Source organism: Leucopleurus acutus, assembly GCF_964270905.1.
Source record: "Leucopleurus acutus genome assembly, chromosome: 1".
Taxonomy (NCBI): Eukaryota; Metazoa; Chordata; class Mammalia; order Artiodactyla; family Delphinidae; genus Leucopleurus; species Leucopleurus acutus.
In genome coordinates, this window is record NC_139142.1 from 144,562,312 (window position 1) to 144,590,218 (window position 27,907).

The window sequence follows — 27,907 nt, forward strand, 5'->3', positions numbered from 1 at the left end:
TGAATAATAGTGGTGAGAGTGGGCAGCCTTGTCTTGTTCCTGATCTTAGTGGAAATGGTTTTTTACCATTGAGAAAGATGTTGGCTATGGGTTTGTCATATATGGCTTTTATTATGTTGAGTTCCCTCTATGCCCACTTTCTGGAGGGTTTTTTTTTTTTTATCATAAATGGGTGTTGAATTTTGTCGAAAGCTTTTTCTGCATCCATTGAGATGATCATATGGTTTTTCTCCTTTAGTTTGTTAATATGGTTTATCACATTGATTGATCTGCATATATTGAAGAATCCTTGCATTCCCGGGATAAACCCCACTTGATCATGGTGTATGATCCTTTTAATGTGCTTTTGGATTCTGTTTGTTAGTATTTTGTTGAGGATTTTTGCATCTACGTTCATCAGTGATATTGGCCTGTAGTTTTCTTTTTCTGTGACATCTTTGCCTGGTTTTGGTATCAGGATGTTGGTGGCCTCTACTATGGAGAACAGTATGGAGGTTCCTTAAAAAGCTAAAAATAGAGCTACCATATGACCCAGAATCCCACTACCGGGCATATACCCTGAGATAACCATAATTCCCAAAGAGTCAAGTGCCACAATGTTCATTGCAGCTCTATTTACAATAGCCAGGACATGGAAGCAATGTAAGTGTCCATCGACAGATGAATGGATAAAGAAGATGTGGCACTTATATACAATGGAATATTATCAACCATAAAAAGAAATGAAATTGAGTTATTTGTAGTGAGGTGAATGGACCTAGAGTCTGTCATACAGAGTGAAGTAAGTCAGAAAGAGAAAAATACCATATGCTAACACATATCTGTGGAATCCAAAACAAAAAATGAAAATGGTTCTGAAGAACCTAGGGGCAGGACAGGAATAAAGATGCAGATGCAGAGAATGGACTTGAGGACATGGGGAGGGGGAAGGGTAAGCTGGGATGAAGTGAGAGTGTGGCATGGACATATATACACTACCAAATGTAAAATAGATAGCTAGTGGGAAGGAGCTGCATAGCACAGGGAGATCAGCTCAGTGCTTTGTGTCCACCTAGAGGGGTGGAGTAGGGAGGATGGGAGGGAGATGCAAGAGGGAGGAGATATGGGGATATATGTATACATATAGCTGATTCACTTTGTTATACAGCAGCAACTAACACAACATTGTAAAGCAATTATACTCCAATAAAGATGTAAAACAAAAAGATCAGAAGAGAAATAAATGTAATAGAGGTGAAAAATACAATAGAAAATATCAGTGAAACTAAGGGCTGGTTGTTTGCAAAGATAAACAAAATTGCCAAACCTTTAGCCAGACTCTTCAAGAAGAAGAGAGGGCACAAAAAATACAATCAGAAATGAAAGAGAGGCTACTGCAAACAATTATACATGAACAATTGTGCAATTTAGGAGAAATGGATAAACTCCTATATATAAAATTCCTAAATATACCATCTTCCATCACTGAATCAGGAAGAAATAGAATATCTGAATAGACCAATCACTAGTAATGAAAGTGTATCAGTAATTAAAAAAAAAAAAAACTTTCAGCATACAGAAGTCCAGGACCAGACAGCTTCACAGATGAATTCTACCAAATATTTAAAGAAGAGTAAATACCTGTTCTTCTCAAACTGTTCCAAAAAACTGAAGAGGAAGGAAGGCTTCCAATGAGGAAGTATCTTCCTATGAGGCCAGTATCACCTAATGCTAAAACCAGAAAAAGACTCTACAAAATAAGAAAATTAGAGGCCAATATCCTTGATGAACATAGAGGCAGAAAGCTTCAGCAAAATATTAGCAAACCAAATTCAGCAATATAAAGGATCATATACCATAATCAAGTGGGATTTATTCCACAGATGCGAGGATTGTTTAGTACCTGCAAATCAATCAGTGTGATACAAAACATTAACAAAATGGAGGATAAAAACCATATAATAACCACAAGAGATGGAGAAAAAGCATTTGACAAAATTTAACATACATTTATGATCAAAACTCTCAACAAAGTGGTCATAGGGAGAATGTACCTCAACATAATAAAGGCTATATATGACATATTCACAAGTGACATCATTTTCAATAGTAAAAAGGTGAAAGCTTTTCCTCTAAGATCAGGAGCAAGACAAAGATACCCACTCTCTGGTATTTAACATATTATTAGAACTCCTAGCCATAGCAGTCAGACAAGAAAAAGAAATAAAAGGCATCTGAATTGGAAAGGAAGAAGTAAAACTATCACTATTTGCAGATGACATGATACTATGAATTGGAAACCATAAACACTTCATCAAAAATCTATTAGACCTAATAAATGAATTCAGTGAAGTTGCAGGATACAAAATTAATACACAGAAATCTGTTGCATTTGTATACACTAATAATAAACTATCAATCAGAAAGAGAAATTAAGAAGACAATCCCGGGCTTCCCTGGTGGCACAGTGGTTGAGAATCCGCCTGCTGATGCAGGGGACACGGGTTCGTGCCCTGGTCTGGGAAGATCCCACGTGCTGTGGAGCAGCTGGGCCCGTGAGCCATGGCTGTTGAGCCTGCACGTCCAGAGTCTGTGCTCCGCAACGGGAGAGGCCACAACAGTGAGAGGCCCACATACCACAAAAACAAAAAAGAAGATAATCCCATTTGCAGGTGTATCAAGAAGAATAAACTATCTGGGGATAAATTTAAGCAAGAAGATAAAAACTGGTCATCATTGATGAAAGAATTTAAAGATAATATAAATAAATGTAAAGTTATACTGTGCTCATGGATTGAAAGATTAATATTGTTAAAATAGCCATAGTACCCAAAACAATATGCAGAGCCAATGTAATCCCTATCAAAATACCAATAGCATATTCCATATAACTGGAACAAATTATCCTAAAATTTGTATGGAACCACAAAAGACCCTGAATAGCCAAAGCAATCTTTTTTTTTTTTTAAAGTCCCCATTGGAGTACAGTTGCTTTACAATGGTGTGCTAGTTTCTGCTCTACAACAAAGTGAATCAACTATGCATACACATACATCCCCACATCTCCTCCCCCTCGCGTCTCCCTCCCACCCTTCCCATCCCTCCCCTCTAGGTGGTCACAAAGCTCCAAGCTGATCTCCCTGTGCTATGCAGCTGCTTCCCACTAGCTATCTATTTTACATTTGGTAGTATGTATAAGTCCATGCCACTCTCTCACTTCGTCCCAGCTTACCCTTCCCCCTCCTCAAGTCCATTCTCTACATCTGTATCTTTATTCCTGTCCTGCCCCTAGGTTCTTCAGAACCTTTTTTTGTTTTTTGGATTCCATATATATGTGTTAGCATACGGTATTTGTTTTTCTCTTTCTGACTTACTTCACTCTCTGTATGACAGACTCTAGGTCCATCCACCTCACTACAAATAACTCAATTTCGTTTCTTTTTATGGCTGAGTAATATTCCTTTGTATATATGTGCCACATCTTCTTTATCCATTCATCTGTCAATAGACACTTGCCAAAGCAATCTTGAGAAGGAAGAAAATATCTACAAGTATCATACTTCCTGACTTCAAACTACAGTTGTCCATCAGTATGTGCAGGAGATTGGTTTCAGGACACCCTGTGGATACCAAACTATGTGGATGTTCAAGTCCCCCATATAAAAATGGCATACTATTTGCATATAACCTATACACATCATCCCATGTACTTTAGATCATCTCTAACTTACTTATAATACCTAATACAATTTAAATGCTCTGTAAATAGTTGTAAATGCTTTGTAAATAGTTGCTGACACACAGCGAATTTAAGCTTTTTGGAACTTTCTAATATTTTCAATCTAATATTGTCTAATATTTTCAGTCTGTGGTTGGTTGAATCCATGGAGGTTGAACCTATAGACACAGAGGGCCAACTGCATACTATAAAGCAATAGTCATCAAAACAGTATGGTACTGGCACAAGAACAAACATATAGATCAATGGAACAGAATAGAGAGCCCATGAATAAGCCCATGCACCAGAAGCAAACCAAAAAGACTATCCCCCTTGGTCTTGAACATAATTCTGTGAGTTCTAGCCAAAGCAATAATACATAATTTATAAAACAAAGGGTCTAAAAATGAAAAAAAATTTATGAAAAATAACTTTTCTAAAACAAGCAAAAAATTTAGTAAGAAGAGTTATGTTAATTTTCTTAATGTCTGGCTTAAAAAATAGAGGAGGATTCTCAAATTTGCTTCTGTGTTGTAATATCACATGCCATATAGTCTCACCTCCATTGTATGCTTGTAAGAGAATGAGAATGAATGAGTTTTTACCTTGTACCTCTGAAAGATTCTCCGAGACCCCCTGGTATCACATCATACTCTAAAATCTACTGGCCTAGTATCTAAGAGATAACTCAATAAATGATAAGTTTCATGTTGTTTTGTTAATATAGATCAAATCATGAAACAGGACAATGATTTTCAAACTGTGGTCTTTGACCCCTTACATCCGAATCACTTGGTATCCTATTTAAAAGATAGGTTCTTGGGCTTCAGCCAGTTGATTCTGATTAACTTGGTTTTAGGTGAGGAATCTACATTTTAGCAAGCTCGCAACTACTTCTAATCTACCTAACAATTTTTAAAATTTATTTATTTATTTGTATTTTGGCTGTGTTGGGTCTTCGTTGCTGCATGTAGGCTTTCTCTAGTTGCGGCGAGCGGGGACTACTCTTCATTGCAGCGTGCAGGCTTCTCATTGTGGTGGCTTCTCTTGTTGCAGAGTATGGGCTCTAGGTGCATGGACTTCCGTAGTTGTGGCCTGTGGACTCAGTAGTTGTGGCTCACGGGCTCTAGAGCACAGGCTCAGTAGTTGTGGCACACGGGCTTAGTTTCTCCGCAGTATGTGGGGTCTTCCTGGAACAGGGCTCGAACCCGTGTCCCCTCCAGGCGGATTCTTAACCACTGTGCCACCAGGGAAGTCCCTACCTAACAAATTTGTACCTACTGTTTATAAGAATTTAGAATCATGGAATCTTAGAGCTAGAAAAGACCTTTAAAAATTAGCTAGTAGGGGCTTCCCTGGTGGCGCAGTGGTTGAGAGCCCGCCTGCCGATGCAGGGGACGCGGGTTCGTGCCCCCGTCCGGGAGGATCCCACATGCTGCGGAGCGGCTGGGCCCGTGAGCCATGGCCGCTGAGCCTGCGCGTCCAGAGCCTGTGCTCCGCAACGGGAGAGGCTACAACAGTGAGAGGCCCACGTACCGCAAAAAAAAAAAAAAAAAAAAATTAGCTAGTTGTATTCCCACATCTTACAAATGCGGAAAACCAGGCTTACAAAATACAATGGCTTTCTAAAGGCCATACTTAGAAATAAACAAAAAAACTTCCTCACACAAAGTAGTTAGACAGTGGTTCAGTAAGGATGCCAGAATGTTTGGCACAGACATGTGGAGGAGTAGATAGATACAAGAAAGAAATCTGAGATAGATTATGTGAGAGAGGGAGGCAGGAAGAAGTTGATGATGTCCTTAGAGCATCTAGCTGTATGCTGATGTATGTCCTTGATTGCAATAGGGAGCACCCATAAAAAAGAACGAAATTATGCCTTTTTGCAACAACATGTATGGAACCCCAAAGGCATTTTACTATGTAGTAGTAAGACAGGGAAAGACAGATATTATATGATCTCACTTATACATGGAACCTACAAAAGTCAAAATCATATAAATAGAGATTAGAACAGTGGTAACCAGGGGCTCAGGGGTGGGGGAAATGGGGAGATATTGGTCAAAGAGAACAAACTTCCACTTATGAGATGAACAAGTTTTGGGAATCTAATGTGCAGGCTGGTGACTATAGTTAACAATGCTATATTTTAATACTTGAAAGTTGCTAAGGAAGTAGATCTTAAATATTTTCACCACACACACAATCGTAATTATGTGAGGTGATGGAGGTGTTAATTTTATTTTGGTAATCATTTCACAGTATATATGTGTATCAAATCATCACTTGGTACACCTTAAACTTACACAATGCTGTATGTTGATCGTATCTCAGTAAACTTGGGGGAAAAATGAAATAGGGGCACAGAGATGATGTGGCTGAGCATACAGCAAGTAGGTTTCAGCTCTCCAAGTGATATCCCAGAGGAACTGGTAGACAGTGTCCACATTCGTAAGCCTGTTAAATGCCTATTTATTCTTTTCAGTTGAAGTTTATTTTTGTAAAAGTAATAATTTCCTCCTATTTCTTGCCTTCTGCATTAACCTGTGCAGGTATTAAGCTGTACTGCTCCCTGCTAGCAGTATCCTAACTGGTGAAAATGTCTCGATAATGTACTGTGCAAATCCAAATTTATAAAATGCAGTTGATATGTCAGAGAATATAAAGTTGAATAAGTAGCAAAGGGTCAAATTATGGAGAGCCTAGAATGCTAGTTAGAAGATTGACTATATCTTTTGGGAAAGAACTACCATAGATTGCCAAGGGAATAACATCAGGAAATTAATGACTTGGGAAGATTTGTCACCTGTGCTATACAGGTAGGATTAGAAGGTTGAGAGCTTGGGTGCATAGGAGATTATTTTACTAACTCAGGCATGAAGTGATAGGGCTGACATTACAGTGTATAGTATAATAAATTTAAAGAAAGCAATCAAGAAGTGTTTTAATCTAAGATTAGTGATTTGATAATAACATTGAGAAAAGAAAATGAAGAATAGAAAATAATTTTGAAATATTAGTCCAAAGTACTATTGAAAAATATAGGTAAGTGGATGTACAATGTTAAGAATGATTTTGGCTTTAAAGATATAGAGAATAAGGTGAAGGTTGAGCTTCCAAGTGAAGAGCTTCAGGAGTTTGAAATTTGGACTATAAGTTAAAATTATATATTTAGCATTCATTATTATAATATTAAAATTGCAATAGTAACAATAGATACTTGTTAAATGGAAGTGAAAGGAGATGAGGGCATGAAAAAGGCATTGATAGTGAGATGTGAAATATAGTCAGAAAGTTCAAGGAGAATGAATACAGAGAAAAAGCCATTGTGTTTGGTAATACTGGAGATCATTGATGACTTTCAAGGAAGCATTTTTAATGGAGTAGCATGTTTATATAATAAACATAATTCTGTATTCGTTTTACCATTGCTGCCATTCTGTTCCTTGAATATTCCCTAGTGTATTGGCACTTGATGTTCCCTCTAGCCAGCCTGAAATTCCCCGAGATTTCCCTGTGACTGGCTCTTTCACTTGATTCAGGTTTCTGCTTAAAGACTTACTTCTCAGAGGCCTTCCTTCATTGTGCTCTATAAATCCTTCACCTCCTTGACACACATACATATAATCAGCCACTGTATATTAATTACTCTATTCTCTTTATAGGATATCTTATTCTCAGATATTACCTTATTTATTTTTTTAAATTTTTATTTACTCCCCTCACTGTAAACTCTTAGTAAGAATAGTTACCATGTCATTCTTTTTATATACTGTGTGTTTAATGCTCAGAATAATTTTTTTGTTATTGAAGTGTAGTTGATTTACAATATTGTGTTAGTTTCAGGTGTACAGCATATTGATTTGTCTGGGTTTTTTTCTGCAGATTATATTCCATTATAGATTATTATAGATATTGGGTATAATTCCCTGTGCTATATAGTAAGTTCTTGTTAATTATCTATTTTATGTATAGTAGTTTGTTAATCAAACACTCCTAATTTGTCTCTCACTCCCACTTTCCTGTCCTCTTTGGTGAGCATAGTTTGTTTTCTGTGTCTGTGAGTCTGTTTTGTATATAGATTTATTTGTATTGTTTTTTAGATACCTCATATAAGTGATATCATATAGTATTTGTCATCCTCTGTTTGACTTATTTCACTAAGCATATTCTTTAGGTCCATTCATGTTGCTGCTAATGGCAATGTTTTGTTCTTTTTTGTGGCTGAGTAATATTCCATTGCATATCTGTGTGTATGTGTGTGTCTATATATATATATATATATATATATATCACATCTTCTTAAGCCAATCGTCCACTGACAGGCACTTGAGTAGCTTCCATGTCTTGGCTTTTCTAAATAGTGCTGCTGTGAACATTGTGGTGCATGTACCTTTTCAACTTACAGTTTTTGTTTTTTCTGTATATATACCCAGGAGTAGGATTGCTGGATCATATGGTATCTCCATTTTTTGTTTTATAAGGAGCCTCCATACTGTTTTCCATAGTGGCTGCATCACTTTACATTCCCACCAGCAGTATTCTCCATAACCTCTCCAGCATTTACTTTTTGTAGACTTTTTGATATTAGCCATTCTGACAAGTGTGAGGTGATACCTCATTGTGGTTGTGATTTGCATTTCTCTAATAATTAGCAATGTTGAGCATCTTTTCATGTGCCTGTTTGCCATTTGTATGTCTTCTTTGGAAAAATGTCTATTTAGGTCATCTGCCTATTTTTTGATTGGGTTGTGTGTTTTTCTGATATGGAGTTGTATGAGCTGATTATATATTTTGGATATTAACCCCTTGTCAGTCACATCATTTGCAAGTATTTTCTCCCATTCAGTAGGTTGTCTTTTCATTTTGTTGATATGCAAACGCTTTTGAGTTCGATAGGTCCCATTTGTTTGTTTTTGCTTTTATTTCTTTTGCCTTGATAGACTGACCAATAATGAATGGGCAAAGGATCTGAGTAGACATTTCTTTAACAAGGTATACAAATGGCCAGTATGACCATGAAAAGATGCTCAACATCATTAGTCATCAGGGAAGTCAAATCCATAGTGAGATTCCACTTCACACCAACTAGAATGGCTATATTCTAGTAACAAGGATGTGAAGAAATTAGAATCTTTATACCTTATACCTTTATACCTTTATACCTTATTGTTGGGAATATAAAATGGTCTGTCTACTTTGGAAAACAGTTTGTTAGTTCCCCAAAAGTTAAACACAGAATTACTGTATGACCTAGTAACTCCATGCCTAGATTTATACCCAAGAGAATTGAAAACATGGTCAAATAAAACTTGTACAGGTATGTTCATAGCATCATTATTCATAAGAGCCAAAAGTGGAAACAACCCAAATGTTCATCAACTGTTGAATGGTAAGCAAAATTTGATATATCCATACAATGAAATAGTATTTAGGAATGAATACTGACATGTGCTGCAATGTGGATGAAACTTGAAAACACTATGGTAAGTGAAAGAAGCCAGTCAGGAAAAGGTCATGTATCTTTTGATTCCATTTTTATGAAATGTCCAGGATAAAAAATTTTATAGAGATAAAAAGCAGATTAGTGTTGCTTGGGGATGTGAGCAGGAGGAGAGAAACTGGGATTGAGTACTAAAGGTTACTGGATTTTATTCAGGGAAAATAAAAATCTTCTAAAGTTAGAATGTGATGATTGGCTATACAACCCTATGAATATATTTAAAAACATTGAATTACACATTTAAATGGGTGAATTATATGGTATTTGAATTATATCTCAAAGTTGGTTTAAAAAATAAAATGGCAGAAATAATGCTAAACACATCAATTATAATGTAAATATGAATTAAGGTCTTTTATTTAAAATTTTAAAAATCCTGAATGATGTGAATAAAAAGGTAGGGTAGGGAACTCCAAGAGTCCATATTGCCATAAAAATAATGAATCAACTGGCAAAAACAGTCAGAATCAACTTTTTTTGAACTCAGGAAATGATCAAAGGTTTACTGCTACTGGGGGAAAAGGCAATTAAGAAAAATCAGATGGGCTTCCCTGGTGGCGCAGTGGTTGAGAGTCCGCCTGCCGATGCAGGGGACGCGGGTTCGTGCCCCGGTCTGGGAAGATCCCACATGCCGCGGAGTGGCTGGGCCCGTGAGCCATGGCTGCTGAGCCTGCGCATCCGGAGCCTGTGCTCCGCAACGGGAGAGGCCACAACAGCGAGAGGCCCGCGTACCAAAAAAAAAAAAGAAAAATCAGATGAACCTCGTTAAGAGAGGGAAGAGAGTGGCCAACATGGCAGAGTAGAAGGACCCCAAGCTCACCCCCTCTCATGAGCACACCAAAATCACAACTATCTGCAGAACAAACATCATTGAAAAAGACTGAAACCTACCAGAAAAGATCCTCTACAACTAAAGATACAAGGATGGAACCACAACTAGACCCATAGGAGGGGCAGACTTGAAATATAATCAAATTCCATATCTCTCAGGTGGGCGACCTACAAACTGGAGAATAATTATATTTGCAGAGGTTCTCCCACAGGAGTGAGAGTTCTGAGCCCCACATTAGGCCCCCCCGCCCAGGGATCCAGCACCAGGGAAAAGAGCCCCCAGAGCATTTGTCTTTGAAAGCCAGTGGGGCTTGATTGCAGGAGCTTCACAGGATTGGGGGAAATAGAGACTTTACTCTTAAAGAGTGCACACAGAATCTCACTCATACCAGGACCAAGGGCAAAAGCAGTAATTTGATAGAAGCCTGGGCCAGACCTACCTGCTAGTCTTGGAGGGTCTCCTATGGAGGTGGGGGTGGCAGTGGCCCCCTGGGGACAGAGACACTGGTGGCGGACACAGTGGGGAGCATTCATCTGCAAGAACTCTCCTGGAGTCTGACATTTTGGCATCAAAACCTGGCCCCACCCAATAGCCTGTAGGCTCAAGTGCTAAACAACACACCTCAGGCCAAACAACAAACTGGGTGGGGATGTGTCCATCTATAAGCAGGCTGCCTAAAGACTCTCTGAGCCCACAGCCACCTCTAGACATGCCCCTAGCATGGCCCTGTCCATCAGAGGACCAAGACCCAGCTCAACCCACCAGGGGGGCAGGCACTGGCCCCTCCTGCCAGGAACCCTACCCAAACCTTTAGACCAGCCTCATCCACCAGGGGGCAGACACCAGAAGCAAGAAAACTACAGTCCCACAGCCTGCAGACCAAGTCCACAAATCCAGACCAGACACTACCCTGGGACCAGCTGACCCCTGGCTCTTGGTTGATGAGAGGCGTGTGCACTGCTGGGATGCATAGGACATCTCCTACAGAGAGCCACTTCTCCAAGGTTGAGAAACTTAACCAACCTACCACATACAGGAAAATACAAGTAGCAGTTTAGACAAAATGAGACAACAGAGGAATATGTTTCAGATGAAGGAATGAGATAAAACCCCAGAAGAAGAACTAAGTGATGTGGAGATAGGCAGTCGACCCTAGAAGGAGTTCAGAGTAGTGATCAAAAGATGATCAAAGAACTTGGGAAGAGAATGGATGCACAGAGCAAGAAATTAGAAAATTTTAACAAAGAATTAAAAAATATAAAGAACAACCAAACAAAATTGAAGAATACAATAACTGAAATGAAAAATACACGAGAAGAAATCAATAGTAGACTAAACGAGGCAGAAGAACAGATCAGTGAGCTGAAGACAGAGTAGTGGAAATCACTGCCACTAAACAGAAAAAAGAATGAAAAGAAATGAGGACGGTTTAAGAGATCTCTGGGACAACATCAAGCACGCTAATATTTGCATTATAGGGATTCCAGAAGGATAAGAGAGTGAGAAAGGGCCTAAGAAAATATTTGAAGAGGTAATAGCTGAAAACTTCCCTAACCTAGGAAAGGAAATAGTTACCCAAGTCCAGGAAGTACAGAGAGTTCCATATAGGATTAACCCACAGAGGAATACCCCATGATACAACCTAAATGTCCATTGACAAATGAGTGGATAAAGAAGATGTGGTGTATATGTAATGGAATACTACTCAGCCTTAAGAAAGAATGAAATAATGCCATTTGCAGCAACATGAATGGACCTAGAGTTTATCATACTAAGTGACACAAGTCAGACAGAGAAAGACAAATGATATCACTTATATGTAGAATCTAAAAAATGATACAAATGATACAAACTTATTTATGAAACAAAAATGGATTCACAGACATAGAAAAGAAATGTATGGTTACCAAAGGGGATAGTGGGGGTTGGGGGATAGATTAGGAGTCTGGGATTAACATATACACACTACTATATATTATAAAATAGATAAACAACAAGGATCTACTGTATAGCACGGGGAACTATACTCAATATCTTGTAATAACCTGTAATGGAAAATAATCTGAAAAAAAAATCTATATATATATATATCACTGAATCACTTTGCTGTACACTTGAAACTAATACAACATTGTAAATTAACTATACTTCAGTTTGAAAAAAGAGGCTAGTGGTGTTTTAACTTACCCTGATCATGTCTCAACTTCCCAGCATCCCTGTTACAGGTACTTAGTAATGGAGGGAGTAGAACAAACCTTGTACTCAAAGAACTGTAGTTGTTTTAACCTGACTGATGGTTCTCTGAAAGGTTAGTTCTAAGGGTTTGTCTTCCTTTTACCTAACTCAGGATCCTCCCAGAGCTGAGGAGGCTACCTGGGGGTGATTGTCAAAAACAATTTAAAGGCAAATGTATTAGTTGGTGGTGCCCAGTGCAAGGGTATACAATTAGTGTAAATAATTAATCAAAAAATTTGCAGGGAAAGGCTGAGGATTGAGATGCCTTGGGGAACAAGGGCTTTGAAAACCTCCCACATACTCTGAGAAATCTAGAAGGCCATATGCATGCCCAGGGATGGGTACATGATCAGAAAAGACCCAAGAAGGTCCTGACCATTAGTCTTTTATGCAAGCAGGAAGTGAGGGCTAAGGTAGAGTTTTAATCTGCCTGACTGAGTCTTGTTGGCTTGCCCCAACACACACACAGAGCCCATCTGCCAAGACTAGATTAGGAGTTTTGATGTTATTGTTTGTGGTGTTTAAAGAAATCTCTTGGATCACTAATTGATTGGTAAAGTAATAGAACAGAGACTTTAGGGGCCATAATGACAAAGAATATAAACTTTAGAAAATTAGTTCAGAAAACTCACTAAGCAAATGTACAAGTACATCAAGTAGCAAAAACAAAACCTGAGAGGAAGGAGAATCTGATTTCCAGAGTTGCCACATTATGATATTTAAAATGTCTTGTTTTCAAGAAACAGTTGCAAGGCATGCAAAAAAAAAAGAAGATTGGCCCCATACACTGGGAAAAAAAATTAATAGAAAGTGTCCCTGGGGAAGCCCAGACATTGGCCTTACTAGACAAAGATTTAAAAAAAAAAATTTTTTTTTTTTGCGGTATGCGGGCCTCTCACTGTTGTGGCCTCTCCCATTGCGGAGCACAGGCTCTGGACGTGCAGGCTCAGCAGCCATGGCTCATGGGCCCAGCCGCTCCATGGCATGCGGGATCTTCCCAGACCGGGGCACGAACCCATGTCCCCTGCATCAGCAGGCGGACTCTCAACCACTGCACCACCAGGGAAGCCCTAAAAATTTTTTAAATATACTCAGAGAACGAAAGGAAAACATGTGAATGATATGTAACCAACTGGATAATGTTAATAATGAGATAAAAATTTTAAAAGAACTAATAGAAATTTTGTAGCTGAAGAGTACAGTAATTGAAGTGAAAAAAAATTACTTGAAGGGTTTAGCAGCTTATTTGAGCAGATAGAAGAAAGAGTCAGTGAACTTGAAGATTCTCAATTGAGATTATCCACTCCACGGAAGAGAAAGAATAAAGAATGGGGAAAAATTTGAATACAGTCTCAAAAACTTGTGGGACACCATCCAGCCTACCAACATATACATAAGGGGAGTCCCAGAGAAGAGTAGAGAGAGAAAAGGGCAGATAACATTTGAAGAAATGATGGCTGAAAGTTTTCCAAATTTAATGAAAGATATGATCTGCAGATCCAGGAAGTTCAACAAACTCGTAAGTAGGAGAAATGCAGAGATCCACGTTATGACACATTATAATCAAACATTGGAAGATAAAGACAAAGAGAATCTTGAAAACATCAAAAGAGAAGCAATTCTTCATATGTAAAACATCCTCAGTATAATAACAGTTTATTTCTCATCAGAAACTATAGAGGTCAGAAGGCAGTAGGATAAACATATTCAGTTTCCTGGTAGAAAAACACAAAAGCAGAACAAATTGTCAACCAAGAATTCTATATCTGGCAAAACTTCAAAAATGAAGGAGAAATTAATACATTCCATGATAAACAAAAGCTGAGAGATTGTCACTAGTAGACCTGCACTTCAAGAAGCTCTAACGGAAATCTTCAGTCTGTGATAAAAACACAGTAGACAGTAACTTGAATCCACACAAAGAAATAAAGAATGCTGTAGAAGTAACTATATATGTATAAATCAGTGTAAATGTAGTATTTTTGTATCTCCTCATTTTTCCTATTTGATTTAAAAGAGAACTACACAAAACAATAATTATAAACCTATGTTGATGGACACCCAATGTATAAAGAAATGACTTATAGCATAAAGGAGGTAGCTATATAGGAACATTTTTGTATACTACTGAAACTAGGTTGGTATTAGTTCTAACTAGATTGTTATGAATTAAGATGTTAATTATAATTCAGGACAACTGCTAAGAAAACAATAGATAAATAAATAAGTATATACATATGCTTGAAGAAATGAGAAGGGAATGAAAGTGGTACACTAGAAAATATTCAGCACAAAATAAAGCAGTAATGAAGGAATTGGGGGACCAAAGAGATATACAGAAAATGCAAAATGGCAGAAGTAAATCTGTCCTTATCAGTAATCACATTAAATATAGATGCATTAAAGACACCAGTAAAAGAAACAAATTGGCAGAATGAATTTTTAAAAATCATTCGACTATATGCTGTCTACAAGGGACTCACTTAAAATATAAGAACCCAAGTGGTTTAATGTGAAAGGATAGAAATATTTCATGCAAAGAGTACCCTCTGCAAGATAATATAGCTGAAGTAACTATATTGCTATCATGCGACATAGACTTTAAGACCAAAATTGTACAATAAAGAGAGAAGGATATTACGTAGTGATGAATGGATGAATCCATCAAAAATACATAACAATTACAAACATATATGCACCTGAGAAAGTCACAAAATATATAAAGGAAAAACTGACAGAATTGAGGGGAGAAATAGACAGTTCACCAGTAATAGTTGGATACTTCATACCCCACTTTTAATAATGGATAGGACAACCAGTCTGGGGATCAACAAGGAAGTAAAAGTCTTGAACAACATCAACTAACTAAACCTAACAGATGAATAGAGAACATTCTACCCCAAAACAGCAGAATACATATTCTGCTCGAGTGTACATGAAATACTCTTCAGCACTGATCATACATTAGACCACAAAACAAGATTCCATAAATTTTTAAATATTGAAATCACGCAAGATATCTTCTCTAACCACAAGGAAATGAAGTTAGAAGTCAAAAGGAAATATGAGAACTTCACAGATATAAAGAAATTAAGCAAGACACTCTTCAAGGATTAAAGCAACTGGAACTCTCATTCTTTGCTGGTAGAAGTACAAATTGGAATGACCTGTTTGGTAAACATTTTTGTATTTTAAGGTTAAGCACATGCTTATCAGATTGCTCAGCAACCCCATTCCTAGGTATTTATCCAAAAGAAATTAAGACATCTGCCCATGCAGTGACTTGTCTGCAAATGTTTAGAGTAGGTAGTAGCCCCAGATTGGAAAGAAGTAAAATATCCAACTGGAAATGGATAAATTGTGGTGTCCAAACAATAGAATACTACAAAGCAGTGAAAAGGAATTAACTAATAATATATTTGATTATGAAAGAATCTCAAGATTTATTCTAAATGAATTAATCCACACACAAGAAAGTATGTATGATTGTAGTAATTTGATATTCAGATATCTATACTGGGAAAAAGTAGATGGATTATTCCTAGGAACAAGAAGGTGGGGGCAGGGGGAAGAGAACTATTACCGAAAAACATGAGAAAATTTTGTGGGGTGGTGGAAATGCTTTATATCATGATTGTGGTTTCACTTATGTTGGTAGGCACAACTGTGAAAACTCATCAAGTTATACACTTAAAATTTAAAGTTTTTATTGTTTGTAAATTATACCTCAATAAAGCTGACTCAAAAATGAAAAAAAGAATTATAAAGACAAAAAAATTAACACTTTGGAACCAAGGGGTGGGAGTGGGCCAGAAAACATTATTTGAAGTAAGAGTTTTTAGGAGTAAGACAAAATGGAAATATAAACTGTTTGAAATTTGTGACAATGAGAACATGAAACTTATGGAGTATGGTCAAAACTTTACTCAGAATGAAATTTTAGCCTTAAATTATTTTATCAGTTGAAGTAGTAGTGGTCTAAACAACTCAAGGGTTAGAACAATATTCATATCTTCTTCATGGGAAATAGGATAGATATTTTTATTTAACAAATATACATATGGCACTTACAATGTACTATATCTTTATAAAGATAAAAATGGAAACTAAATAGAAGTTGATAAGATCTAATTCTTGGAGAATATTGGTAAACTCTGAAAAGCTAACAAAAAATAAAACGGAGTAAATAAATATCCCACATTATGGCTAAGAAAGAGTACAACCACGATGACAAGGAGACAAAAAGTGAGGGAATGCAGTATACAACACAACACTAATAAATTTAGAATATTAATAAAGTGGGTCATTATCTTAAAGAGTAAGTAATCAGAATTTAATAATAATAGAGTTTCTGAAATAATTCTTTTCAGCCTTATCTCTCATTATTCCCACATTTTAATCTTTTGCTCCAGCAAAAGGGATCTGTACACTGTTCCCTAAGCAAAACCTGTGTTTTTCCCATGTCTAGCATTATTTGCTCACTTCTCTACCCTATTAATGGCATTTTCTTTTCATGTATTCAGATGCTACCTATCTTTCAAGCAGGTACACTTTCCATTTCCTTGAGGAAACTCCCCCTAGCATCTTAGGTGGAAATGAGCACTTGTGACAGTACCCATGAGTCACTTACTCAGCTTTGTAGAACTATGTATCTTTTAATGCTGTATCTTCCTCCTCCTTATGGAGAATAAATACATTGAATATTCCCACTATATATATACATATATATATATACCCCATCCCTGATATATATATAACTCTCATTATCCCCCCATACTCTAGTTTATACAGAGTAGGGGCTCTGGAAATAAATATTTAATTCATTGCTAAAAGTGAATCAAGGTGAGATTCAAGTTAGGAAAAAGTGGTTAACTACCATTCCAGGTAAAGTTAGGATTTCTTTGGGTAGTATTTTTCTAGTTAGGTGTGCATGAATGGGAGAATGTATTCAGTTTTTTCCACTTGAAGGCTCAGATAAAATATATGTCTTGATATAACTGGCATCTTCCTAAGCCTCAAATTCTTTTTTGTAAAAGGAGGACAATGTATATATTGAGTTTGTAAGACTGTATGAGACAACAAATGTGTAGCTCCTTGGCACAGCTCTTGGAACATATTCAATCCTGCAAAATTGTTACTTTCCCCACCTTTCATATGAGGTCACAATTACTTGCAACTACAATGTGGTTATTTCCCCATTTTGATATGCCTTAATATTTTGGCTGATAGCAATGAGCACACGTAGGTTGAAACAATACATAATTTAATGTTTAATTCTAATTTAGTTATTTCTTCATTCCCAAGCATAACCTATGCTAGATTGCTTTTTTCTCATTGGGTTTGTTGTAATTTGCATCTTTCAGGTTTTTTATGAAACAGTTTTTATTTTTTCACCTGTCATTGCTGTATGGATTGGTGTACATTGTGACTAATTCTTTCATAGGTCACTGGACTAATTATTTGAGACTAGAACCCTTTGGGTGAATGGTTAATATTTAAATTAGTATTTTTATCTTTTTCCTCTGAAAAGGGAAATTGACAAATTAAGTCATTGTTAATGGATTGCTGTAGTGACATCTGCTTAGTTTGGTGACCTGTTGATGGCTGTCACCTACAGTTACAGGCAAGGTGGAGCTTAGTTGGACAATGGCAGAAGAGTGTTATCTCAGATTTTTGCAGACTTTTGGTATTTAGTCAGTATAAATAACAAAAGCAGAACAAAACAAATCTTTGAGTATCTGGTCAAGTCATTTCCACTGCCTTTTAAAATTATCTCTAGAGTTAAGTGACTATTCTTTACCTGTATTTAATCTTGCATTATATGCCTCCTGAGGCACCTCAACCACCTTGTAGAAACTTAGTATGGTTTTAAATTTAATTATCATGATTTTAACATTTCTGAAAAATAGCACCATTCTGTACCATGTCCCTAAACTCAGAAGTGTTTTTATGAATCTGTTTTATATCCTGTGAGGAAATATGTATTTTTTAGTCTTTTTTGATAGATTTATAATATTTTAAAGATGCAATCTCAGAAATCTAAGTGTGAAAATTAGTGTAGTAATGTTCCTAATACTGGGAGAGGAAAAACACAGCCAACATTTTATTTTGTTATAAAAATTAGCAGCAAAATAACTAACAGTGATAAAACTCTTTTCTCTTTAGGGCCAAGGAATACGAGAGTTTATTGGAAACAAAAAATTCTGGCTCAGACTCACCCTATAAAGCAAAGTGAGTATTTTATCCTACATTTTAGTTCTTTGTCTTTTCAGTCTTTGCCTGTAACAAAAGCTTATCTGAACCATCATTGTATGCCTGTGGTCATGGACTTTGTATCTGATGCCTAGAATTTTATTCTGCTAACACAGTGGTATCCAACTGGGGATGGTTTTGCGAGAGGACATTTGTCTGTGCCTAGGGGTATGTGTTAATATTTTGGTTATCACAGCTTGGAAAAATGGTGCAGCTGCCATCAAGCGTGCAGAAGCCAGGGGATACTGTTAAACATTCTTCAGTGCACAAGATAGGCCTCCACAGCAAAGTATTACCACATCCAAAACATCAGTAGTGCTGAGGTAAAGAAACCCTATTCTAACAAAACAAGTTCTGGCAAGGCTGTACTGGTTCTTACTCTGAGGAGATCTCATTCAAGATTGTTGCAAGGGCCACTTGACAGATGAGGATTTAGACTCCGCCATTGGGTGTAAGTGTAATTACTAAGTGTAATAGCTAAGTAAACAAAAACATCATCATTTTGCTTCTCTCAAATAGACTACCAGTAGAGGTGCAGTGAGAGAAAGGTACTTATATAATACTACCGATGGGGGTACAGACTGGTGTAGTCTTATTGAAAGGCAATGTGAATCTGGAGCTTAGGATGTCCACTTTTATGTTTACGGTTAAGATATCTTTTATTCATTATGTATATGATTAAGTTCTAGCACTTGAAGTTGTACTTTATTTTTTTAATTTATAGTTGATTTACAATGTTGTGTTAGTTTCTGGTGTACGACAAAATGATCCAGTATATATATTTTTTCCAATTCTTTTCCATTATAGTTTATTACAAGATATTGAATATAGTTCCCTGTGCTATACAGTAGGACCTTGTTGTTTATATATTTTATATATAGTAGTTTGTATCTGCTAGTCCCAAACTCCTAATTTATCCACCAAATAGTTTTGTATTGGCATGTGAATAATAATACAAATTAATGGAATAGATTTTTTAAAACAGTCTAGAAATAGATCCAAAATTTGAGGAAATTTAATATATGATGTGGTATAGTGTTTGCAAAGATGGCCAGAAGTTGTTGAGCCATTCCTGGAGGCATGTCCCTTTGCAATATAACTTTGCCACCAAGGAGTGGACTCTATTTTCCTTACTCTTGAATTTGTTCTGGCCTTTTGACTTGTTCTCATCCACAGTCTACTGCAGAAGCAATATGTGACTCCTGAGCCTTGGCTCCAGAAGTCTTGAGGCTTCTGCTCACAACTTTGCTTTCTTGCTCCCCTGTGACTGCCATATAAGGAAGCTTTGGTCAGCCTCCTTGAGGATGACAGATCACTTGGTCATGGTGTATAATCCTTTTAATATGCTGTTTAATTTGTTTTGCTTGTTTTATTGAGGGTTTTTGCATCAGTGTTCATAGAGGATATCAGGCCTTATCAAGCCTCTGCTTGTGTCACATTTGTTTATGTCCCATTGGCCAAGGCAAGTCATTTTGCCAAGGCCGTAGTCACTGTCTGAGGTGACTATGTACGTCATGGCTGGCAAGATATACTTCAAGGGGGACCTTTAATGTAACAATCTACTATACAACTTTCTCTGGATTCTCCTCTTACTTGACTAGATGCTCTTTTTCAGTATCTTTTGCCTGGTTGTTTCTTGTCTCTTTGACCACTGACATTAACATGCCTTTGTCCTGAGAGTTCAAATAGAGAATTACTCCCTTGGTAATCTCATTTAGTTTCATGACTTTAAACATCTAGTATCTGGATGGACTTTAAATTTATGTCTCCAATACAGACCTGTCCCCAGAACTCCAGAACACTATATCCAGCTTCCTATTTAGCATTTCCACTTGAATGTCTCTGTTCACTTGGATGCCTCAAGTGAACATGTGCAAAATCAAACTCCTGAAATTTGCTCCCATACCTTACCCCTCATATTTTTGCTCATCCTTAATTTAAGGATGGCAAGCCCATCCTTAAATTAAGACATCTAAAATCTTTAGAGTCATCCTTTTTCTCACACTCTTTCAGTCCATCAAAAAATTCTATTGGCTCTATCTGTAAAATATATTCAGAATCTGACAACTATTCATTACCTCCATAGTAACTAGTGTAGTCTAACCTACCAGTGTCTCTCATCTGGATTATTGTAGCAGCTTCCTAATTAGTTCTATACTGCTCTGCCCTTGTTTACTACAGTCTCTTCACCACAGGGCAACCAGGATATTCTTTTAAATTATAAGTCTAGAAAAATGGCAGTAGCAATAGAAGCATAATTTTTCAATATCTTCAGATTTTAATATAGAAACCAGATAACTAATAAAGAAAACCCAAAACCCATGGAAGCATTTACAAAAAACACTGCATTGCCAGATATCTACATGAAATCTGAAGTGCAAGTGGATGGGAACAAATAGCCACAAGACCTGCATGGTAATGACATCAGTGTGAAAGAAAGCAAAGAGAAGCAACTGGGATAACAGATGTAAGGAAAGGATAACCCCAAAATAACTAACAGGTTTTCACTGGACGGTTCAGGGAACCAATTTGAGAGAAGCACCTGAACCTCATTCTTAAGTAGGTTTCTCAAGAAGGGCTGATGTGAACAATGTTGCCTTAGTTCTTACTCTTTCTTATCAATAATTTTATGCCCTCAAAAATCAGTTTTGCCGGGCTTCCCTAGTGGCACAGTGGTTGAGAGTCAGCCTGCCGATGCAGGGGACACAGGTTCGTGCCCTGGTCCAGGAAGATCCCACATGCCGCGGAGCGGCTGGGACCGTGAGCCATGGCCGCTGAGCCTGCGCGTCCAGAGCCTGTGCTCCACAATGGGAGAGGCCACAACAGTGAGAGGCCCACGTACCGTAAAAAAAAAAAAAAAAAAAAAATCAGTTTTGCCAGTTACAAAATCCTTGACCCACATTTTCTTTTCTTGAGGATCTTAAATACTAAGAGAGAATGAACCTTAGACAATCAAAATTATTAGATATCAACATAAAGACTAGGGATGAATAGTAAAGTTATAGTTTCTTAAAGAACTAAGAATAAGTGATGGCCAGAAGAAAAAGAATATTATGTAATAACTGTATCTCAGTTGTTTTTATAGTATAACTATAAGAAAAATATTGGGGAGAATGAGGAAAACATATTCTAAAAAATTAACCATTCTCCAGTTATATTGGTGATGGTATTATTGATAATGTTATTCTGAGTCTATGTGCATAATAATAAGGATAAAGTAAAGAAGATTATGGAGACTAGCATTCTTTCATCCCCTGTATTACTGAGAAACTGAATTCTCAGTCTGGATGAAAGGAGATAGATGTAATACATTAGAGATCAGGTAATACCCCTGTAGGACTGAATTTGAAATATATGAATTTATGAGATATTTTATCTTTTAAAAAGTGTTCTGCATATTTGTGTGTATATGTATTTGTGTATACATATATAGATACACATGTATTATGTATATGTGTGTACACACATTTACTTATTTCCTAGCTCTGTCGATTGAAGAGGCCTAGAAACAATGACCAATGCAGTAGCAGTGAGCATATCTCACTAAAGGGAGCAAGAGCTTCTTGGGAAAATGTCTAATGCTAGATCTGAATGCTCTGTCATACTAGATGGCAAGGAATCTCTCAAAGACTGCTAGTGTTTTATCAAAAGACTCAGGAGCTGACTTGAAAAGTTTACTAATAGACAAAAATAGGACAATTTGAGCATCAAAAAGGATAATTATTGTAACCGATTGAAATTGGTAACCAAATAGCAGATGAAAAGAAATGTCTCCTTATAAAATTATTCTAGCTAATAAATGAAAATGACTCTTCCACCAGTTTCCCCTCCCTTTCCAGAAAAATTCAGTCCTAAAGCCACTAGAAGAGAGAGCACCAAGCAACCATCTGCACTGGCTGGATGGCTGGAGGCAGCAGTGGCACAACGGTGGGTGTCAGAGTAGGCTAAGGAGGGGCGCCAGGTATGGAGGTTCACAGCCCAAGCAGAGCGCAGGGAGCTTCCATGTGGGGTAGGACACCATGGCCTGGTGTGGGGAATCAGAGCCAAATGAGGAGGGTAATCCATGGAATGTAATCCTGGCACAGTCTGTCAGGGGAGTCTTGCAAAGGATGTGAAACCCAAGCAAGCTGAGAATGGCAGAAGAGCCCAGAGTAGGGAGTTGGAGGCCAAGCAGGAAGATAACAGTATGCATAAAGAAAGATGCATGATATGTTAGGTGGATTGTTCACATAGGTAAATATATTAAGGATGAGAGAAGAGAGTTAAAAATAGACCCAGGGAGAATAGAAAATCCTACGGTGGTGAATTGGAATTGTAGGTATCGGTTTTAACTCGTATTTTCCATTATATATATAAGTAGAAATAAATATAGATGTAAAGTGTAGGGATACACACACACACACACACACACACACACACACACACACACGTGACCCTTGAACAGTGAGGGTGTGAGCTGGGGCGCCGGCCCTCCGAGCAGTCAGAAATCTGCCTGTAACTTTTACGGTCGGCCTTCCCCTCCAAAGTTCTGTGTTCATGGATTCAACCAATCCTGAATCCTGTGGGACATACATAGTGAAAAAAATCTGCGTATAGATGGACCTGCACAGTTCAAAGCCCTGTTGCTCAAGCGTCAACTCTGTGTATATATAATTATATATATAGTTATATGTTTTTGTTTTTGTTTTTGCAATACGCCGGCCTCTCACTGTTGTGGCCTCTCCCGTTGCGGAGCACAGGCTCTGGACATGCAGGCTCAGTGGCCATGGCTCACGGGCCCAGCCGCTGCACAGCATGTGGGATCCTCCCGGACCAGGGCACAAACCCGTGTCCCCTGCATCGGCAGGTGGACTCTGAACCACTGCGCCCAGTTATATGTATTTTTTATATTTATTTATATAATAATATACACACATTTTCTAGATCTTTCCACTAAGAATGAGGGTCTGGGAGCAGCAACACCCTGATAGCATTGAGCACATCTAGTATACCCATGTAAGTATGAAGGTGAGGTAGTTCCCTGAAAGGGATAGATGGGTTCTTTTTCCACAGGAAAGGATGCTGGCTGGCAACAATGAATGATGATCAATGTAGGAGGCAATATATGCACACTGATTTTTTCATCTTATATGGGGATTTCTTAGGCTGTTACATTTAGAAATACAGGCTTAAGCATATTATTTACAAATGGAAGGGGAACCAGTAGCCTTAAATTTAGACTATGTACCTTTCAAATAGAGGAGGTGAAAGAAAAAAGAAGTTAATATGTTTATGTCTTCCTGTCCATCACACCGAAGAACAATGTTAGTTCCTAACGTGGGCCCAGTCCCCTTTCTTATACTTTTATAAATCTTCCCAATGATCCTAATGAACCTCCCAAAATTGACCGTGATAAAAGTTAGGGATCCTTACAGAGAAGCCCTTACATTTCACATTTGCCAGTGACAGGTTTGAACTTAGAGTTGTTAGAATTTGTTCAAGTTTTGAGAAGAAAATATCTGACCTTAAAAAATTCTCCATAAAGCCATTTACCTGACAGATACTTCTCATGTTCTAGGCTAGGAGTTATGAATCCTTCACGTTTTCTTTTCATGCTAGAAAAAATTAACATGCCAGAAGTAACTCAAATAGCAATTTCTGTATTAATAAAAACTGCACCCTCTAGGGCTTCCCTGGTGGCACAGTGGTTGGGAGTCCGCCTGCCGATGCAGGGGACGCGGGTTCGTGCCCCGGTCCGGGAAGATCCCACATGCCGCGGAGCGGCTAGGCCCGTGAGCCATGGCCGCTGAGCCTGCACGTCCGGAGCCTGCGCTCCGCAACGGGAGAGGCCACAACAGTGAGAGGCCCGCGTACAGAAAAAAAAAAAAAAAAAAAAAAAAAACTGCACCCTCTAAACAGCTCCTATTCTTGCCCTGTAGGGAAAATACAGCTTTCAGGGCTTGAGTCCTGTGACATTCTATCATTATTTATAGTATGAATCAAAATCTAATGTTTTTCTTGAGAGGGGCTGTATTATTTGTGGTACTTCTTTGGAGGCAGGGAATAAAACAGAGGTTTAGCTCATGTTACCTAAGCATCCCCTTGATTTGGCATTCTTCCTTGAAAGATAGGTTCATATGAATCCCAGATTTGATTTACCTCAGGGTGAAATACAAGCCTCTTGTATTCTGTGAATTAAAATGGCCCTTGTGCCTCCCTAAATACCCCTGGTTTTCAGTGGAATGTGAGCATTCTTGGTAAGAATAGTGCTAGATTCATATGCATCCATTGCTATGGCTGGATATTCAGTTACATGGTGTGCAGGCTTTATTCAGCCAAAAGCTGAAGTGGCTACTTATCTGTCACACAATGAAGTTCGCTGCCAATATTCATCCACATGATAAGGTCAGTAACTTTAATCGGATGGGACTCTAGCCCATATTCGATTAGGAAGAAAAGAAGTATGTTGCTCTTATTCTATTTTTGTATTTTTTATATTCCCTTTTTCCTTTTGTTAGGTTGAGACTTTCTGTCAATGAATAGTAATAAGAGTTGGTCATTTATTGAATGTCTACTTTAGTGAATGGTGTTATGTACATTACATTAATTATCTCTAGTCTTCAGAAGCTCTGAAAGAAAAAAATATATATGTATATATAAAATCTCCACTTTCAAGTTGAAGAAACTGAGATTGAAAGTAGATAAATAACCTCGCCAGGGTTTACATATGTGGTATGTTCTGGAGCCAGAGTTTAAGCATAGGTATTTCTGATTTTAGAGTTTGTATTTATTCCTTGACTTATCAAAGTAAACTTCATATGGATAGCTTAGGTTTAAACTGGAGTTCACCAGGGCCTTTTTGAGCTGCAATTACTGTTGTATTCTTTGAGGAGTTCAGTTTTTTTACATAAATACATTTCTGGATGAAATTATATTCTAAGATATTATTCATTTGTGAATGAAATTTCCTTATTTGAATTGACTAATATGGTGTGGAGACAAGGCATTAAATTTGAAGATTAAAGGCCTAGGTTTCTAGTCCCAATAATACATTTACCAGTCGTGAGGCCTTAGGAAAGTCACCTAATTTGCCTGAGCCTTGGCGTCGTCATTTTTCAAACAGGGATGGACAGTGTTTTTCAGAGGACTAAAAATGATCATGTACATGAAAGCATTTTGTAACATATGAGGTTATGGATACTATTAATGTAAAGAAGAAATTTCTTCTTAGACCATTCATCATTAAATATCTATTGAGGGTACTTATCTAGAGGTGCTACGGATAAGATGGTGAATGGGTCGACAAGAACCCTGTCTCGGGATTTCTATAGTGGCGCCGTGGTTAAGAATCCACCTGCCAATGCAGGGGACACAGGTTCGACCCCTGGTGCAGGAAGATCCCACATGCCACGGAGCAACTAAGCCTGTGCACCACAACTACTGAGCCTGTGCTCTAGAGCCCACGAGTCACAACTACTGAGCCCACGTGCCACAACTACTGAAGCCCTCGCACCTAGAGCCTGTGCTCCACAACAAAGAGAATCCCCCACGATGAGAAGCCCGCGCACCACAACGAAGAGTAGCCCCCGCTCGCTGCAACTAGAGAAAGCCCATGTGCAGCAACGAAGACCCAATGCAGCCAAAAATAAATAAATTAATTAATAATAAAAAAAGAAAAGAACCCTGTCTCATGAAGTTAATACTGTGCTTCTGCACTGTCCAGTATGATAGCTTCTAGCCACATATGGCTTTTTAAATTACTAAAATTAAATAAAACTTAAAATTTAGTTCCTCAGTCACACTAACTATATTTCAAGTGCACAATAGGTACATTTGGCTAGCAGCCACCATGTTGGACAGTACAGATATGGAACATTCCCATCATTACCAAAAGTTCTGTTGTAAATCTCTGCATGGGAGAGACTTGTAATAAGTGATTTGAAGGAATAGTCAAATCAGAGAAAGCAATGTTTGGCCTAAAAACTAAGGGATAAGTAGGAATTTTCTAGATAATGTGGAGGTGGGGGAAGCATTTCAGAGGAATGAATGAATAGCATTTGCAAAGACACTGAAGCAGGAAGAGCGAGATTTAGATCCAGGAAGACCTCGTGCATACAGAGCCTGTGTGGCAAGACTAGCCCTACGTGGGAGGAATCAGTCTTCCTTGATTGTAATAGGAGAAATAAGGGAGAGTATGGGTGAAGTGCTGATATCCTTGTAGATTTTGTGGCAGAAAGAAGATTTTCTGGTTCCAGTAGCTTCCATTTTCTCTATAAAATGTAAGATCTTCATATGTGAAAGTAATGGGGAGAAAGGAATGGGTGGAGTTGTGAGGAGATTGAGCAATATATGAAGCAAGTCTTTGTAGGAGAGTGAGCAGACTAGACAAACGTATGTTAGTAAGATTCTGAATCTGTAGTCATACCAGTCTTTTGCATGGTATGACTGTTTCTCAGTATCAAAAATGGAAAAGGCAGGCAGATGTTCACTAATCCAGCTAAATAAATTAATGTATGCAAGGCACTGAGAGGGATGCCTGGCCCACTAAACAAACATTAATGATTGTTACCATGGCTGGGGGTTAGCTGTAGGAGTAACAGAACAACAGAAAGGGAATGTAGCACACGTTTACAAGAAAGTGATTATAATGATGGCCTATGGAATCAATCATAGATAAAAATGGAAGTAAGGCAACAGGGAGATGATTCGTAGGGGAAAAGTGGAGAGATCTGGGAAAGTGTCTGGTGAGTATTTGCTGGTAGGATACTCAAGCAAGTAAGTTGAAAGGAGAGGAAGATTGATCAAAGAGTAAGGTATATGAAACAGAAGAAGTAAGGGCTTCAAAGAAATATTACATACGTTCCCCTTACTAAAGAATCTTACGATCTAGGAAATATGTGTTATTCTTGGTGAAAAGGAAATAATTGCTCTATTGTCTAAATGACATCAGCAGTGGCAGGAAATCCCCAAATTGCCTGTAAATTGGAAAATGGAGAGTTTGATATTCTGAGAGTTTACAGTGCTTATAACATGGTATCCAAGGCTACCTTGAAGATTTAAATCAAAATATGAAAACCTGCTCAAGGTCTTATACTCATTTTCTCTGCCATCATACTCTCACCTTTCCCCATCTCCAATTCTGTTCTAGTTTAAGGGTCACGTGGAAACTGATGGCAGCAATTGCTCCAGCTAATCCTGTGAATGGACAGTACTGTCCTCTAGATCTATTTTGTGTCACAAGGACTAGATTGGTGTTTGTGAACATAGGATAATACCAGCCTTAGGAGTGGTTTGTTTTTCTTCCCCTTAGGTGCTCTATGAAGCAGTTTCTAATACAATAATGAAAGTAACTTTTGTTTAAAAATATTTAGGAAAATGAAATATTATAGTCTAATACATTCATGTCATT

General features: G+C 37.8%; 1 protein-coding gene across 1 annotated transcript in view; it reads left to right on the top strand.

Moving 5' to 3' along the window:
• SCAPER (S-phase cyclin A associated protein in the ER) overlaps positions 1 to 27,907 on the top strand; it is a gene marked incomplete at its 3' end in the record, with an annotated part of 494,945 nt that overhangs the window by 242,222 nt on the left and 224,816 nt on the right. Inside the window, exon 22 of the mRNA XM_082835986.1 lies at positions 18,433 to 18,498. Within this exon, the coding sequence (XP_082692112.1) occupies positions 18,433 to 18,498 (66 nt within the window). The remainder of the gene's footprint in view (positions 1 to 18,432; positions 18,499 to 27,907) is intronic.